The 15,437-nt window shown below is 41.6% G+C and overlaps 1 protein-coding gene across 12 annotated transcripts in view; it reads right to left on the bottom strand.

Moving 5' to 3' along the window:
- The window catches only part of MAP7D2 (MAP7 domain containing 2), a 202,876-nt gene that overhangs the window by 56,529 nt on the left and 130,910 nt on the right, over window positions 1-15,437 (bottom strand). For 6 of the 12 annotated variants that reach the window (XM_077480724.1, XM_077480728.1, XM_077480723.1 and 3 more), the window contains exons 4-6: window positions 11,809-11,920; window positions 11,098-11,184; window positions 6,343-6,453 (exon numbers count right to left, since the gene is read on the bottom strand). In XM_077480724.1, the coding sequence (XP_077336850.1) occupies window positions 6,343-6,453; window positions 11,098-11,184; window positions 11,809-11,920 (310 nt within the window). Of the gene's footprint in view, window positions 1-6,342; window positions 6,454-11,097; window positions 11,185-11,808; window positions 11,921-12,040; window positions 12,146-15,437 lie in introns of those variants that run through there. The other 6 variants (XM_077480727.1, XM_077480731.1, XM_077480732.1 and 3 more) reach the window with 4 other exon arrangements.

Genomic DNA, 15,437 nt, shown 5'->3' with positions numbered 1-15,437 from the left:
AGTATTCCAGCATGACAAAGTCAAGATCTGCAGGATGAAATGTTTGCGGTCACCACATCCCAAGATTATAGAAAAAATAAAAAAAAACCCTATAATAGACCAGAAACAATAATTAGATCATAAAAAAAGTTAATCACAAAAATAATATATTCAATAAAAGAAACTTCGGTCATAAAAAAGGAAAAAAGTATACTCGATCATGCCAAAGCTTTGATAAATAGAGGGGGCATCCGGCGCCCAAAGGTACTGAATGTCCCCTCCCAGTGCACCGGATGAGAGATCCACAAAAAACTAAGACGAGGAAGGAACCATATAAAAAAAAAAAAAAGGAAGACCGTGAAAATATCAGATATTTTTGATCTGATATTTTCACAGTCGCCGTGCCAGTGTGCAGACGCCACTGGGTTATTTATCAGAGTCGTCTGCGGTGTGTAAACACAGCTGCGACGGCTCTGATTACTAACATACTCGGCGTGCAACCGAATAAAGGTAAGCTGCAACACTTGAGAATTCTGTGTCTTTTTATCCTATTTTATATATGATTTCACCCCCTACATTATCGTCCATATGTATCCCTAAAGGTATACTCCCTGGGCTGGATATTCATAGAAACTTTTCAGCCAAGTTTGGGCTCTGCAAATATAGGATGCGTTTTTCCTGTTCTGAGTGACATGCTTTTCATTCAGGTATGTACGCTGAGTGTGCCTCGGTTTGTACACACATACATATATATATATATATATATATATACACACATACATACATACATATACACACACACACACATATAATATATATATATATACACACACACAAACACCATACCGTGTCTTAATTTAAGATCATACAACCTGATTTTTTTCTGGGGGCCTTTTTTTTTCTAGACCTTTGTTGAGACACACACACGGAAACAGTTGCTATTTCATTTCTCTGCCTTATGGGACCTTCTCAACTCTTACATCATTTGACTTAATGATACTCTTGGTACGTGACCTATCCTGTCTATTCTGTGTGCTTTTCATTTTTTGTGGTATGTATGTATGTATGTATGTATGTATGTATGTATGTATGTATGTATGTATGTATGTATATATATATATATATATATATATATATATATTGCTTGTACAAATATTTTTCTTTACTGATATACGGTATATGCTTTTTTTAATAGAGACCTGGCTCTGCATGTTATAAAACCCCTGAAGAAGGGCATCAAGCTGGAAACGTCGGGTTCATCAGGGAGCCTACATGCGTCTGTATATGTATAATAATCCATACAAATGCTACTGTACACTTTTTTCCTTTATGACCAAAGTTTATTTTATTGAATATATTATTTTTGTAATAAACTTTTTAATATGATATAATTATTGTTTCTGGTCACTTCTAAAGTCCCACCCACCAAGGGATTTTTAATTTCTTTCTAGCATGACAATGACCCAAAACACATGGGAAGGGGTCAAATACTTATTTCACTCAAACGCAAATCAATTGATAACTTTTTTTAAATGCGTTTTTCGGGATATTTTTGTTGTTATTCTGTCTGTCACTGTTAAAATAAACCTAACATTAAAATTATAGATTAATCATTTCTTTGTCAGTGTGCAAATGTCCAAAATCAGCAAGGGATCAAATATTTTTTCCCCCCCTCACTGTATTCCCTCTATTGTTAGCCGTAGGCCGACATTACAGGAAGCAAAATTTATTTCCTGCAATCACAAGTTCCCTCTCAATTCACCCATCACACTGAGCATGTTGAAAGGAGAATCCCTCCCACCAAGCCATTGTATTCTCTTAACTGGAGAAAACAGCGACTGTTGCTAGTGGCTATACCAGCTGGTAGCGATGATAATATGTAAAATCCGGTACATTCAGTCTGCCCATACATGGTTAGCATTAGGGGTGCAACGGATAATCACCAATCCATGATTCGAACGGGTCACCCTGTTCGGATCGACACACGCCACATTCCACGGAGCGCTTCAGCCATCTTTGTACACCCGGCGGCCGTTTACAATGTGATCACTCCATCAAATGACGGAGCGATCAATTGTAAACAAACCAGTGTCATGTCATGACGCAGGTTCCTCTCTCCCCTCTGTGTACTGATCAGTACAGTGGAGGGGAGTGATCGGATGGAAGCAGCGCTGTGGGCTGGATCTGTAGTGCCCACAGTGCTGCTCTGTGACAATTGCAGTCACAGCCATCCCTTCATACTCTGCCAATACTCACCAATACCCAGCCGATATTACAGTGGGGGAGATGACGTGGATATTACAGTGGGAGAGATTGTGGATATTACAGTGGGGACTATACGGTGGTGGAATTTTCACAGGTTTTTACAAATTATTATTCACTGATTCGAAAAATTATCTGATCCGAGGAACTATCCAATCCGTTTTTTGATCCGTTGCACCCCTAGTTAGCATCTCGACCAGTTCCTGCTGAACCGGCCAAGAGTCAAACCATCTATACAGCTGGCCTTAGCCAGTGCAATATTCACTCATCACATAAAATGCAACTAGACAGCATCCAACTGCAGGCTTTTTATAGTCAGATCTATTAATTGCTGAATGTCCGAGATAGGTTATCACACTGTACATAATCACTGTTTTTTTTTATACTGATAATAAGAGTCCAATCCAAGGTAATATTTCTATAACTGCAGTCTGGTAGGCTGAGTTTCCTGATGGTGTCTGATATATCCTGGGGCAGCAGTGATATTTTGCCACTATTGTGCCTAATCTTGGTTTCAACTTTTTGCTCTCTCCCACTCCTCCTACAACAGGAGTGTTCCCATTCCTCTGCTAGTCCCCTCCACAAAATAAAAATATAACAAGGTGAGCTTTCAACCGCAGTGGTATCTGTCTACATCTAGGATCTCATTACTGAGGTCCATGAGAGAATTAAACTGCGATTTTACTTTACCAATAAATAACTGAAATATGCTAACATCACTTAGTGTACAAGCAGTATTTTTTAATACACGGATGGCTATTCTTTAGAAAACCGTCTCTAACATCTGTTTTCTTATACACTAGTACTAAAGTCTACACAGTCGACATGCCCTTATGTAAGATAACCTACATGTACACATGACGTGCTTTCTTCATGACCTACAAAGAGGCAATAGATCTATTAATAGTATAATATGCCGAGTATAAAAGGGACATATACTGTGTCTCTGCTTCCAACATTTTGGTATAAGCTGCACAAAGAATTCTAATTGTATGTTAGAGTGCCACCTAGTGACAGAACTGATCATCTTGAATCAAACCTCATGTTAATGACAATGAACAGTTTCCTTATTCTCCAAAAATAATCTATACACATCTACTACTTAATGGCCTTTAAATCTATTTTTCATGAAACTGGTCTTTACTGTGCTTTCTGATTCTTTGTAACATCCTCCGATTTTCCAAAACGCTTTTTCTCCGCTTTTGCACTACGTTTGGAATGAGCAGTACACAATAGTTGCGGTCATGTGCAGTACTCTATGCACACTACAATTTGATAGTCCTTTGCTCCTAGTCCATGTCAGAAGCAAGCAAGAGAGGGTGGCTACTTTCCTACATATACTGGGCCCATGAGGTGCCAAAGTAGCCGCCCTCTAACAGTCAGATCACACCAGCTCAAAATAAAAAAAATAAAAAAGGAATTTGGAGATTTGGAGGAGGTTGAGAACACTAGAACATGCTTTTGTGAGTTAATACTTAAAAAAAAAAAAAAAAAGGATTTTTCTTTTTAAACTGGAGTTTGTGGTCATTGTAATGCTGCTTTGTTGCACAGAATTTGGAATGGTTAGAACCCCTGTTCAGCTTTTATTGCTGTCTGTTTCCTATTAGGGAGATCCACCCTCTATTACTTTTTGAGACCATTGACACCAGGACAGAATAGCAATATGGTTAAATTTAATGAAGGTACAACATGGTTGAGGATTAAAAGAGGCACATCTAAGCGTGCAGGCATCCGGGGTAAAGCTGTCCACATAGACCGTCCTCAGTACCACCATCAACATCATCCCTTCCACGCTGCGATCCATGAGCGCATCAAGCCTCGCTTTCAGATTTCTCTACTGCAGTATAGTCTTCCGGATCACGATTGCAGACTGACAACGGTGAGAGTCGGTGGTGCGGAGGACGGTCTATGTGGACAGCTTTACCCCGGATGCCTGCATACTTAGATGTGCCTCTTTTAATCATCAACCATGTGAGTTGCTAAATGTTGTACCTTTATTAAATGTAACCATATTGCTACACTTAGAGGCGCCTCTCTTTTTTATACTCTGTAGCTCCTGCTGGATTTTGTTTCTAATCCCCTTGTGGAGGCTTCCATTTGTGGATGGACATTTTATGGTTACACAACCTTATCATATTGCTATCATCTTTTTATGTGGACTATAAACTGAAGGACTTATGAATAAATGGTTGTGGAATGAATCATCTGAGTTTCCATTATTTCTTATGGGGAAATTCGCTTTGATATGAGAGTGCTTTTGATTACAAGCATGTTTCTGGAACAAATAATGCTCGCAATCCAAGGTTTTACTTTATAAATAAGATAATTACTTTAGCAGGGCCAGTTGTGTCACCAGTGCATGTGCACTGCACATTCAATGGACAGGGTGCCACCCATAAAGAGCAGTACCGCAGGCGTGACGGGAGTGATGTCATCATGGCTTGGTCAGTCCAACGGCAGCTTCCCCTGAACTTGGAAGCCCTGTCAGCGGAGACAGCACACTGCTGGAGAGCTTAGTTTTCAGGTAAGTCTGTCATAATGTGCGACGTATACTAGCACATTATGACATTACATTTCAGGGACAAGATTTTTTTTTATTTTTTATTTTTTTGTTGTTGTTTATTACGGCTTTAAAGGGAAATCTCCCCAGTAGGTAATAGACTGCAAAACAAAAAACTAACAAAAGGTCTTATGATCAATACCCTTAGGTCAAATCGAATTCCCTATCTAGAACTGAAAAATACAAATACACTTTACTCTAGTTACACCACATGTATAGGCACCTCAATGATATTAAACCCATGCCCAGCCTGAGACTGCTTAGAAAGCTAATGAGGAAAGGAAAACACTTCTTGTAAGAGCCAGCACACCTACTCAAAGGCTCCATTCACACTTGTATGACTCCAAAGTTGCACCGACATTGGAGTGTAACATTGACACAACTTTGGATGAGTGCAACTTGGATATGACTTTGGCTTTGACCAGTGATAATAGCCAACTGTTGCATTGTATAACATTCAAGCACCAGTTTTATGCATTTTCAGACGGTTATGCATCTTTTGAGGCATGAAAGTTAGACCAAAGTAGTGCATGAACTACTTTGCAGTTGCTGCAACGTTAAGTCGCACATATATGATAATTGAGCCTAAAAGAAAGTCATAGGTGCCCATTAGAAGATTCCTAGGCAGGTTACTTCCAGATTAAACAATTAACCTTTTGCCCGTTTCTTTACCTTTGTAGCAACAACGTACACAGATGCCTTACCAGGATCCCTAATGCCAGCTTACTGAAGTATTACAACATCCAGCTCGTTACTGAGGCATAAAAAATACAGACAGCACTCCAATGTTGATTTCATTAAAATGGCAGGCAGGGGAGAGCTCATGTAATCAGTTAGATTGCATCTAACATTGGAGTCGATTTAGGGACAACATGAACACTACGCAACCTGATGAGGACAGCAAATGTAAAATGATTTTCCTATAAAACTTCTCTAGTTTTTGTCTTTAAAAAAAAACAAAACACTTAGATGAGTTTCAATAATGTTCTGCAAATTCAAAATCTTGAAGTTTAATAAAAAATGTCCTCTTTTTTTTAGTTTTTTTTAATGAAAAGATTTTTTTTTTTTATCTACAGATGCATGACATAATAGGATACCATGTGTAGAGGACTTTAATAAAACAAACATTCAAACGAGAAAAGCACAAGAAAAAAAAAACACACATAATACTTAACTTTTGGGGATTATAGGATGTAACCTCAGACTTTTGCCAATTACCGAATTACCTTTTTCTAGCTTATTTACAGTAATAAGCAAGTCATAGGGCATTGACCCAAAGCAACCAATCAGATTTTATCCTTCATTTTAACTTCTACAGCTTGGCTCCTATGGGTTAATGCAGCCTGCACCTTTTCACTGATGTTTGTACTGCTTATGTGTCTGAGAAAATACAGCAGCACACCAGAACTTTTATTGAAAGCTTTTGGAGAAGGATAAGGAATCCAGAAGCAATACAGGCATGACAGTTGAGAAAGCTGGGGAAATATGGAAAAGAAACAAGCAGATGGATAGGCAGGGGGACAGCTGGTAGGTACACTTGCCTCGGTCAGGGGAATGTGTGATTGCTGCGGTGGAAGCGGAGAGCCTCTTACTGATTGGAGAGTCCACTGGCCTTTGCAGACTCATAGTAGATGATGACATTTTGTCACATGCTGCAGAGAGATGACATTCAGGTAAGAGATTACTCATGTAACAGCCCATATTACATTCCTGTTAAGAGTTACTGAGCAGCAATGCCACAGAGAACTTTGTAAGTTTAATAATATTACCATGTAGCAGCCCTGCTGCAGAAGTCAACTGCCCCATAGAGATATAGATATAGATATAGAGATATTATATATATATATATATATATATATAAAATATCTATAGCTCTATCTATATATCTAAAATGGAAAAAAAATGATATATATATATATATATATATGCTATAGAAGACATATACCATCTAAGCCAGGGTTCTCAATCAGCCCCCTTTTATTATTAGAGTCCCAATCAGAGTCCGCCCCCCCCCTTACATCAGGGACCACACCAGAGTCCCCCTTACGAAAGAAGTGCTTACAGTGTGGCTGTAGCAACGGGCAGGAGGCAGGGCAGGTCTGGACAAAGAAAGTTCCACCCTCCAGTGAGTGCTGGGGCAAGCATGTCATTGGCTGCTAGTACGCAGACTGTCCTAAAATCCATGGATGTGAATGAGGACAATGCAGGCAGACCATAGATAGCCTCTGCTGACCTGAATGCTCAATCTGTGCACCACTGAAGACATGCCACCGATCCTAGTTGTGGGCCTGATTAAATATTGTAGTGGGCCAATGTGGCCTGTGGGTTGTAGTTTGGTGATCCCAATCCAATCTACTGTTATATTAATCATTATCGTCCTAACCAGTAGAAGGCGCTCATATAGGTTACACAAGATTTGTGGATTTGTATATTGCAATTCATTGTATTCATTGACTAATAACAGGAGGAGCTATATTCATAAGAATGCAGCACTTCAGTTTACCTAAAAGCATTAAAATGCGACTCCAAAGATAGTGGCACAAAGATACAAAATGCCTCTGTGTAAACTGACAGACTGGATGCTCATGAAGCCAACATGATGGCTGCCTTCATGGCGTTCAGGCAACCTGCAGATGGATGCTTGCTGCATAACTGAGCACAGTAGAATTTTTTTGTTTGCTAAGCAGTGCAAAGCAGTAAGCAACATGGCACATTATAGGCCAATTGATGAGCAGAGATATGGAAAACCAAATCACAATATACTCATTTGATCGACTTGTGTCAAAGGGACATGTTGGAAAAATTATCTCAATCAGCATATTTCGACAGGGGTGGGTACTGCTATCTAAATGCAATGTCCCAGAGGGGGAATTCCTCCATCCATCTTGTTTGACCGGATGAAGGAATCGGTTATTTTCTTTTTCATTCAGCCAGCTAGAATGAAAGAAAAAAAAAAAAAAATTATTGCCCAGCTTAATACGAGATAGCAGCCTTTACAAGGTACAACCAGTACCATGGCCGCAGTAGCAGAGTCATTAAGGCTACTCCGAAAAAATTTACGGAGGCTCCAAATGCACATGCTGCATGCAATTATGTCATCCGGCTGCACCCATGATCACGTCATCCTTCGGGTACTCCGGTTTCCTCCCACAATCCAAAGACATGCTGGTAGGTCAACTAGCTCCTGTCAAAATTGGCCTAAGTATGTATATACAGTATGTTGTTAAGGGCGGTGTCAATTGTCAGTACATGTAAATGTCCGTAATATAAAATAATATTTATTCAGTAGCCACGATTATGTCTTCACTGTACCAGGGACCATAAAACCAAAAGTATCTTCTTGAGCTCAGTTTGTTCTCTATATAGTGGTGTGACAAACCTGGCAGTAAAACGCGGTTAAATAAATAGAATAGGATTAATTTATCTGTCACAGATTAAGTTTCCCGTAATATTCATCTAAATAATAGGCCTATATTGCTGTGCAGAGTTTAAACTTCAATAACGTCAGTACCGAAGAATACAAAAGAAAAAAAAAAATGGAGGTAATCTCTGTAGTTTGACAACATATCTGTAAACGGATTGCTGGATTCTGTGCCACTGACAGAATATGGTATGTTTTACATTATTCAACAGATAAAGTCATGGGGGATGGAAGAAGGGATTATGACTAGGCAGGAAATCCCGACAGGGAAAATTAATTAAACCTACAGCAGCGACTCGGATTTATGCACTCTAATACACAAATACCTACTGTATACACTGCGAAATATTTGTGTCAAGGCAATCTAGGATTTACGCACTAAATAATAAAAGAAGTAAGGCCTCTCTACAGTTTGTCTCTGCCTCTCCTCTACCCTGAAGCCGACGTTGGGAGCCGATCACGTGACTGGACCAGAGCAGCTTCAGAATAGGCAAGTATTGGAATCTTTCCTTTTACAGGGTAAATAGAATAGTCATAGAAGGGGGGGGGGGGGGGGTCGAAGAAGATTTAGGCCTAGCTAGAATTTGACTGGAATTCCACTTTAAATATGATCTATGGCAAGTAATACCTGGCAGGCCTAAACTGTCCTGTAATTTGTGGCTCAGGACTCCCATACAGTCCTATAACTAACTTCTGGGGTCTATAGGGAAGAACCTCTTTCTGAGGACTCTTAACAAGAGAAATGAGAACTGATGTCTCATCTTTAAAATATTAGGCCCCACTGAAAGTGCAACACTTAATGATATAATGCTCAAAGAGATCATCAAAAACTCCCAATAACCAGAAAAGGGGATTAGGCCTAAGCGTTCCTTCATACTAAAGTAGATTTGTGCCTCCATGTTGCAGCAAAATAAGGGGTTAAGGTCTCATGCACACTGGACCTTACAAAAATGGCAGTCGATTTAGCTGTAGAATGGCCTGATAAAAAAATGTGAGTTTTGCCACGTTTTGCAGCATAGCAAAACTATACTCCCACATAAGCTTATGGCTCAAAAATGGTCATAAACACTGAATAGCCGGGTTCTTCAGGGTTTTTGAGAGTTGGAGCGTTTTTACAGCTGAGAAACTTCTCTTCAAACCCACTAGTTCTGGATTTTATTTCCAGCCAGAAAACGCCCCTCCAAAAAAAACACTCATAACAGCCTATGTGTACATGGACACATAGGCTAGCATGCTGGGAAGTTTACTGGCTGCAGACAAAAACAGCAGCTGTAAAAACACCTAGTGTGCATGAGGCCTTATAATCCGTATTTTAAAAAAAAAAGGAAAGAAAAACTAAACATCCGTGGGAAGACTGCCCCCCTTTACAGTGGTGGCCACGGGGAAGACTACCCCCCCCTTTACAGTGGTGGCCACGGGGAAGACTGCCCACCCTTTACAGTGGTGGCCACGGGGGAAGACTGCCCACCCTTTACAGTGGTGGCCACGGGGGAAGACTGCCCACCCTTTACAGTGGTGGCCACGGGGGAAGACTGCCCCCCCTTTACAGTGGTGGCCACGGGGGAAGACTGCCCCCCCCTTTACAGTGGTGGCCACGGGGGAAGACTGCCCCCCCCTTTACAGTGGTGGCCACGGGGGAAGACTGCCCCCCCCTTTACAGTGGTGGCCACGGGGGAAGACTGCCCCCCCCCTTTACAGTGGTGGCCACGGGGGAAGACTGCCCCCCCCTTTACAGTGGTGGCCACGGGGGAAGACTGCCCCCCCTTTACAGTGGTGGCCACGGGGGAAGACTGCCCCCCCCTTTACAGTGGCGGCCACGGGGGAAGACTGCCCCCCCCTTTACAGTGGTGGCCACGGGGGAAGACTGCCCCCCCCCTTTACAGTGGTGGCCACGGGGGAAGACTGCCCCCCCCCTTTACAGTGGTGGCCACGGGGGAAGACTGCCCCCCCCTTTACAGTGGTGGCGACGGGGGAAGACTGCCCCCCCTTTACAGTGGTGGCGACGGGGGAAGACTGCCCCCCCTTTACAGTGGTGGCCACGGGGGAAGACTGCCCCCCCTTTACAGTGGTGGCCACGGGGGAAGACTGCCCCCCCTTTACAGTGGTGGCCACGGGGGAAGACTGCCCCCCCTTTACAGTGGTGGCCACGGGAGAAGACTGCCCCCCTTTACAGTGGTTGTCAGAATACCACCCTTACACACATCTAAAAAGATCACTGGTGTCATTCTGTTGGCTCTGGCAAGTGGCATTGAACACAGAATTATGCAAGGATTATGCGGGCTCTAAACGGGCGGTCAATCAGCCACAGCTTGAGGAACTCCTTGCCACCTCTGGAGGAACCCTGATAAAGAATGGCTGTCCTAACCTGTTGCCATGATGCTTATGTCAGAGAGTTACACCTGTCAAGGGTCACGCATATATTTACAGTGATGGCACCTGTGGCAGAGTTGGGCTTTTTCCAGATAATATAATATCCTGACTATGTTTCAGCAAACTTTCACAAAGGTGATATCTAGTTTCATACTATAATAAATGTCAGATACATAATAAACAATATACTGTAGATACTACAGCCATAAATGTGAAGTCAAAACTATGAAGTCACCAATGTCACAAGCCATGTTTTCAATGATTTTTTTCATAAGCAATGGAATCAAAGCACATGTTGGTGATGGCCAGCATGATATGGGATGCATCACAGGACAGCAATGTCATGCATGATGTTCTGGATCCATTTGAAACAGTAATGTACAATGTGGTACACTTGTGTGAACACTAGGCTATACACTGTTTAGGGTAGACAGCTGGGCTGATGATGAAGTTGATGTGATCAAACACTTAGACACACAGTGGTTCTGGGGTTCTCATAAAATACCATTGGAAGACTCATCAGCGGCAGCAGAGGTCACAGGCTCTGTGTCAGTTAAACCTAGCACAGGGGGTGGGGGGGTTTCTGGGTCACCTGCACAGCACAAAACCAGAGCAAGACAAGAATGGGAAAGAATACATGATTTTGCATTAAAAACAGAAATACATTGTGCTATATATGCAGATAAAAGGTTATAAATGTAATAAAGATGCTATATACAAAGCCCAGTGTTAACATAATGAACCCCCAGCTTTTAAAAGTAATACAAAAGGAGGTTGAAAAGAGTAGCCTAGACACAATTTAGATGATTAAATTATGTAAATAGTAAATGTAGATCAACACTGCTCACATCAAAGGATCATGATTCCATTACATCACCTCGATCTTTTTTTGCAGAGTCACAAGAGTTTAACCCATCAACTGCAAGGCACGCCTTCCAATGGAGAATCAATGCCTCTGCTGTAAGGATTTAACCCCTTGATGACTATTCTTACAAGGATTGCAAACATACAGGGAGTACTAGTCCGCACAGAACAGTAGTGAAACATATGTCTGCAGGTCTACTTTTTAGGACAAAATAGAGGAATATACTAGCCAACTAAAATACCAGTCCAATACAGATAAGAGAGGATATAGGTCATCCCAACACAAAGTATATAGCTGTATCCTTTTGCATGTGAAATGACATGAACTGCAATGCAGGTTGGAAGGGCTCACCGTCTTTTCCAGATCCAGCTACCAGGGCCCCACCCCAGGACCATCTCTTCTGCTTCTGTTCCAGCTGCTGGTTGCGTTCTTGAGACCGACGCATCATAGCCTCAAATCGCTCCTTAAAAGAAACAGAAAAATAAATAAAAAGATAGACTACCAAAGCAACTATCTAGCTGTAGATTCAAGCGAGGATTCTAAGTGCCTTGAAGGTGACAAGTGCTGCCGATAAATGACTTACGGTCTAAAATCTGAAGGGAATAAGCTCATACCCAGCAGAAGAAAAGAGAAAAAAAAGAGGGGGTGGCTACTTTTGTTCCTCGTCACTGGCTGTCACTAGAGGGGCTGTAGGAAGTAAATAATATAAGTTGCATCACTGGCTTTAGCATCTGCTCCCTATGGCATTACAGCCAATGAGCTTCGCAATCTGACAAAGGATACTTTACAGCATTAACTCATTCCAGCCACACAGCCTGCTACATAGAATAGGATTGTCACACGAACCTGCACTTTCAGTTGTGCAGAATAAGACTGTACATCAAAGCTTAAAGTATTATTGAAACCCCCCCCCCCCCCCAAGTACCAACAAAATATAGATCATGCCAATGCCGTACACTGAAATGAAATGTATGTTACACAGCATAACAAGTTACCCAAATACATTTTTTTTTAAAAGATTATATACTGTGGTCATGTGATATCTCTAAATCGCACCCCCGCACTGTGGGACCTGGAGGAGGTGCAAGGAATAATCCTGTCTCAGAGCTAGAAATGTCACTTTATGAGGAGTTTTCCCAGTGTTGATGATTTTGCGGTCACATGATTGATAAAAAGAAAAAATTTGAAGGAAAAAAAAAAAAGTTTCTTCTGAATGAGAGATTTTTATTATTAAAAATCAGCTGGTGCACTTGCAGTGTTCTAATTTGCAGTGCCCTTTAGAAGTGATTAGATATATGGGAGTATCTCACAAAAATACATTTTTGTTACAGAGAACACCTAAAATCTGACTTGCATCTTAGTGCAGACATCTGGGGGGGGGGGGGGGGGGGGGTCAGTAAGCCAATCAAGCAGGAAATGTAATTGGGGGGGGGGGGGGGTTCTGTACAACGTCTGTGTACAGAACACCTCCAGGTAGCCATATTGCATTGCATTTTCCAAAAAATGACAGTGCTGTAGATTGAAAAGCAAAGGTAATTTTTTATGACATTCAATTATAATATGACGTGTGTAGCAATTGTATATGCCATATTAATTTTTTTATCTTACATTTGTTTCCCCACAAAAGTGGAGTTACCCTTTCAGCAGATTTTATTTTCAAGCATGGTCTTGTTTGCACATAACCATGGAATCTGCTAAATGAATGCACCTTTGTGATGTACTCCTACTCTAACTTATGAGTACACCGAGAAAGGGACCGGTAAATAGCAATACTTATTTTTTGTTTGTTTTAAATTCTCGAAATTCTTTATGGAAAAAAAAAAAAAAGGAACAGCAAGAAGTACAAAAAAACACAGAAAATTTAAGACCATAAATATATCAGCTGTAGCGCACAGCCCGGCCTCACAGGGCCCAGTTACAGAAAAGGGGGTCAAATAAAAACCTCCACTCCCCTCCACAACTCCCCTATGCAGTACCATCCCAACTTAGATAAATACATAGGCAACATCACAAAATATGCAATGAATAGCAAGGGTAAAAATGTCATCAATACACAGGATATCGCCAGGCTTAATACAAGGATGACTTTTGGCCTGGAACAAGATTCTGAAAAATGGAGGAAGAAATGAGCAGTAATGCCAAAATGACTGTACTGTATCAACAGAAAATTATAGGTTGAGCAAAAAAATTAAAAATGAAATGCATTTGTGGACAGGGCAGACAACCAAGACTGCCAGACTTTGTACCCTTATTCAAATAGTTAGCCTTATGAAAAACGGTATAACAAAATTGACCAACACCTTCCAAAAATCCAGTGTAGTGGCTGCTACTTTTTTCTTTTCAAATTTTTTTTTATTGGCAGCAATCAGTTAACATACAGTTACATTGTCGGAGTGGCGTAAAACGTTTAGAACTGACAGAGTATGGGCATACCAGTTAAAGTGGTTGTAAACCCTTACAAACCACTTTGACCTACAGGTAAGCCTAGATTAAGGCTTACCTGTAGGTACAAGAAATATCTCCTAAACCTACACGGTTTAGGAGATATTTACAAAAAAACAGGCACCGCTGTCTACGGCGCATGCAGGTACACCGAGCACGCCGCAGGTCACGGCGATATGCTGCTCGTGTTGGCTCCCTGACGTCATCATGGCTCCGGTGAATCACAGCGCCGGAGCAACGAGACCCGGAAGTCACTCCGGGATACATGGCAGCGGTGAAGATAAAGGAGGAGGACCGCTTCGGGGGCTTCGTTCTCAGGTAAGTTATTCATAATGAGCTAGTATGCTATGCATACTAGCTCATTATGCCTTTACTTCCTCTTTAAGAACGTTTAACATAGAATAGTGCATTTATCAGAACCACTAACAGTGAGTACGTTCTATATCTCAAAGTTACTAACCACAACTACAGTTTGAACCTGGGCCTAAGCCCAATCATTTAACATCATAAAATCTGTCTAATACTCTGTATGAGAACAGGAGAGGTCAAGGGGGCAGCCATTCATTCATGTGAAGCATAGTGTTACCATTGATATTAGGCTTTAAGGGGGAGGAAGGCTAAAGAACTACATAGAGGAAAAAAAGAGGAAAAAGAAGCCAAAAGATCAAGTATGTAGTTGCCTGAAAAAAGGAAAAAGAGAAAGAAAAAAAGAGTAATAGTTGTGGTCGGGCGGCCCGCCGGAGCCGTGCGCATTCGACCCCTGGTCTCTCTTCGGTTCCTGAGAGTCAAGGCGTCATTAAGCTCATGCCGAAATTAGGGGGAGAAATCGTTCAATCCATGGTAGCCAAACTTTAAGGTGTTGAGGGATCTTGTCGAGAATCACAGCTTCAATTTTATTATGGATCATAGCCTGAGTGACCCTATTCTTAACTTCCGTGATGCTCAATGTTGGAGTCCTCCAGGCCCTCGCTATTGTTTGCTTTGCGGCTGTGGTAAGTTGGAGAAATAACCGCGTTTGGGCTCGAGTGAGGTCCCGTGGAGGGAGATTTAATAAAGCAAAAATCTGGTTAGGGTCGAGTTTCACCTGGGCCAGGGCTGAAGCCATCTGAAATATGGTCCCCCAGAAGCGTTGCACCTCTGGACAGGACCACCATATATGTTTGCGAGTGCCTCTACCATCGCATCTTCTGAAACAATTAGGAGGATAGGATGAGAGGTATTTGGCTATTCTTGCCGGGACCAGATACCTCTGCATAAGGACCTTATAGTTTGCTTCTGATGCGACAAGATTCTGAGAAGCGTTTTACGTATTTTACCATATATCCGACCAATCATCTGCATCAAGTTCTATTGTTAGGTCTTTGGACCATTGCTGAGCGTATAGTGAGGGGGCGGTGGTGGGGGAGATATGTATAAAGGTGGGAGATTATGCCCCGAGCGTGGGGATCAGAGTCGCACACCCCCTCAAATATTGTTAGATTATCCAGCTCTTTATGTGATCCCACCACAGAGTGGATAAAATGAGAAATTTGCAGGTA

Source organism: Lithobates pipiens, unplaced genomic scaffold (assembly GCF_037356315.1).
Source record: "Lithobates pipiens isolate NorthernLeopardFrog02 unplaced genomic scaffold, aLitPip1_a1.2 Scaffold_16, whole genome shotgun sequence".
Lineage (NCBI taxonomy): Eukaryota > Metazoa > Chordata > Amphibia > Anura > Ranidae > Lithobates > Lithobates pipiens.
The sequence above is the reverse complement of the archived record's forward strand: the minus strand, read 5'-3'. Positions and strand labels throughout refer to the sequence as shown.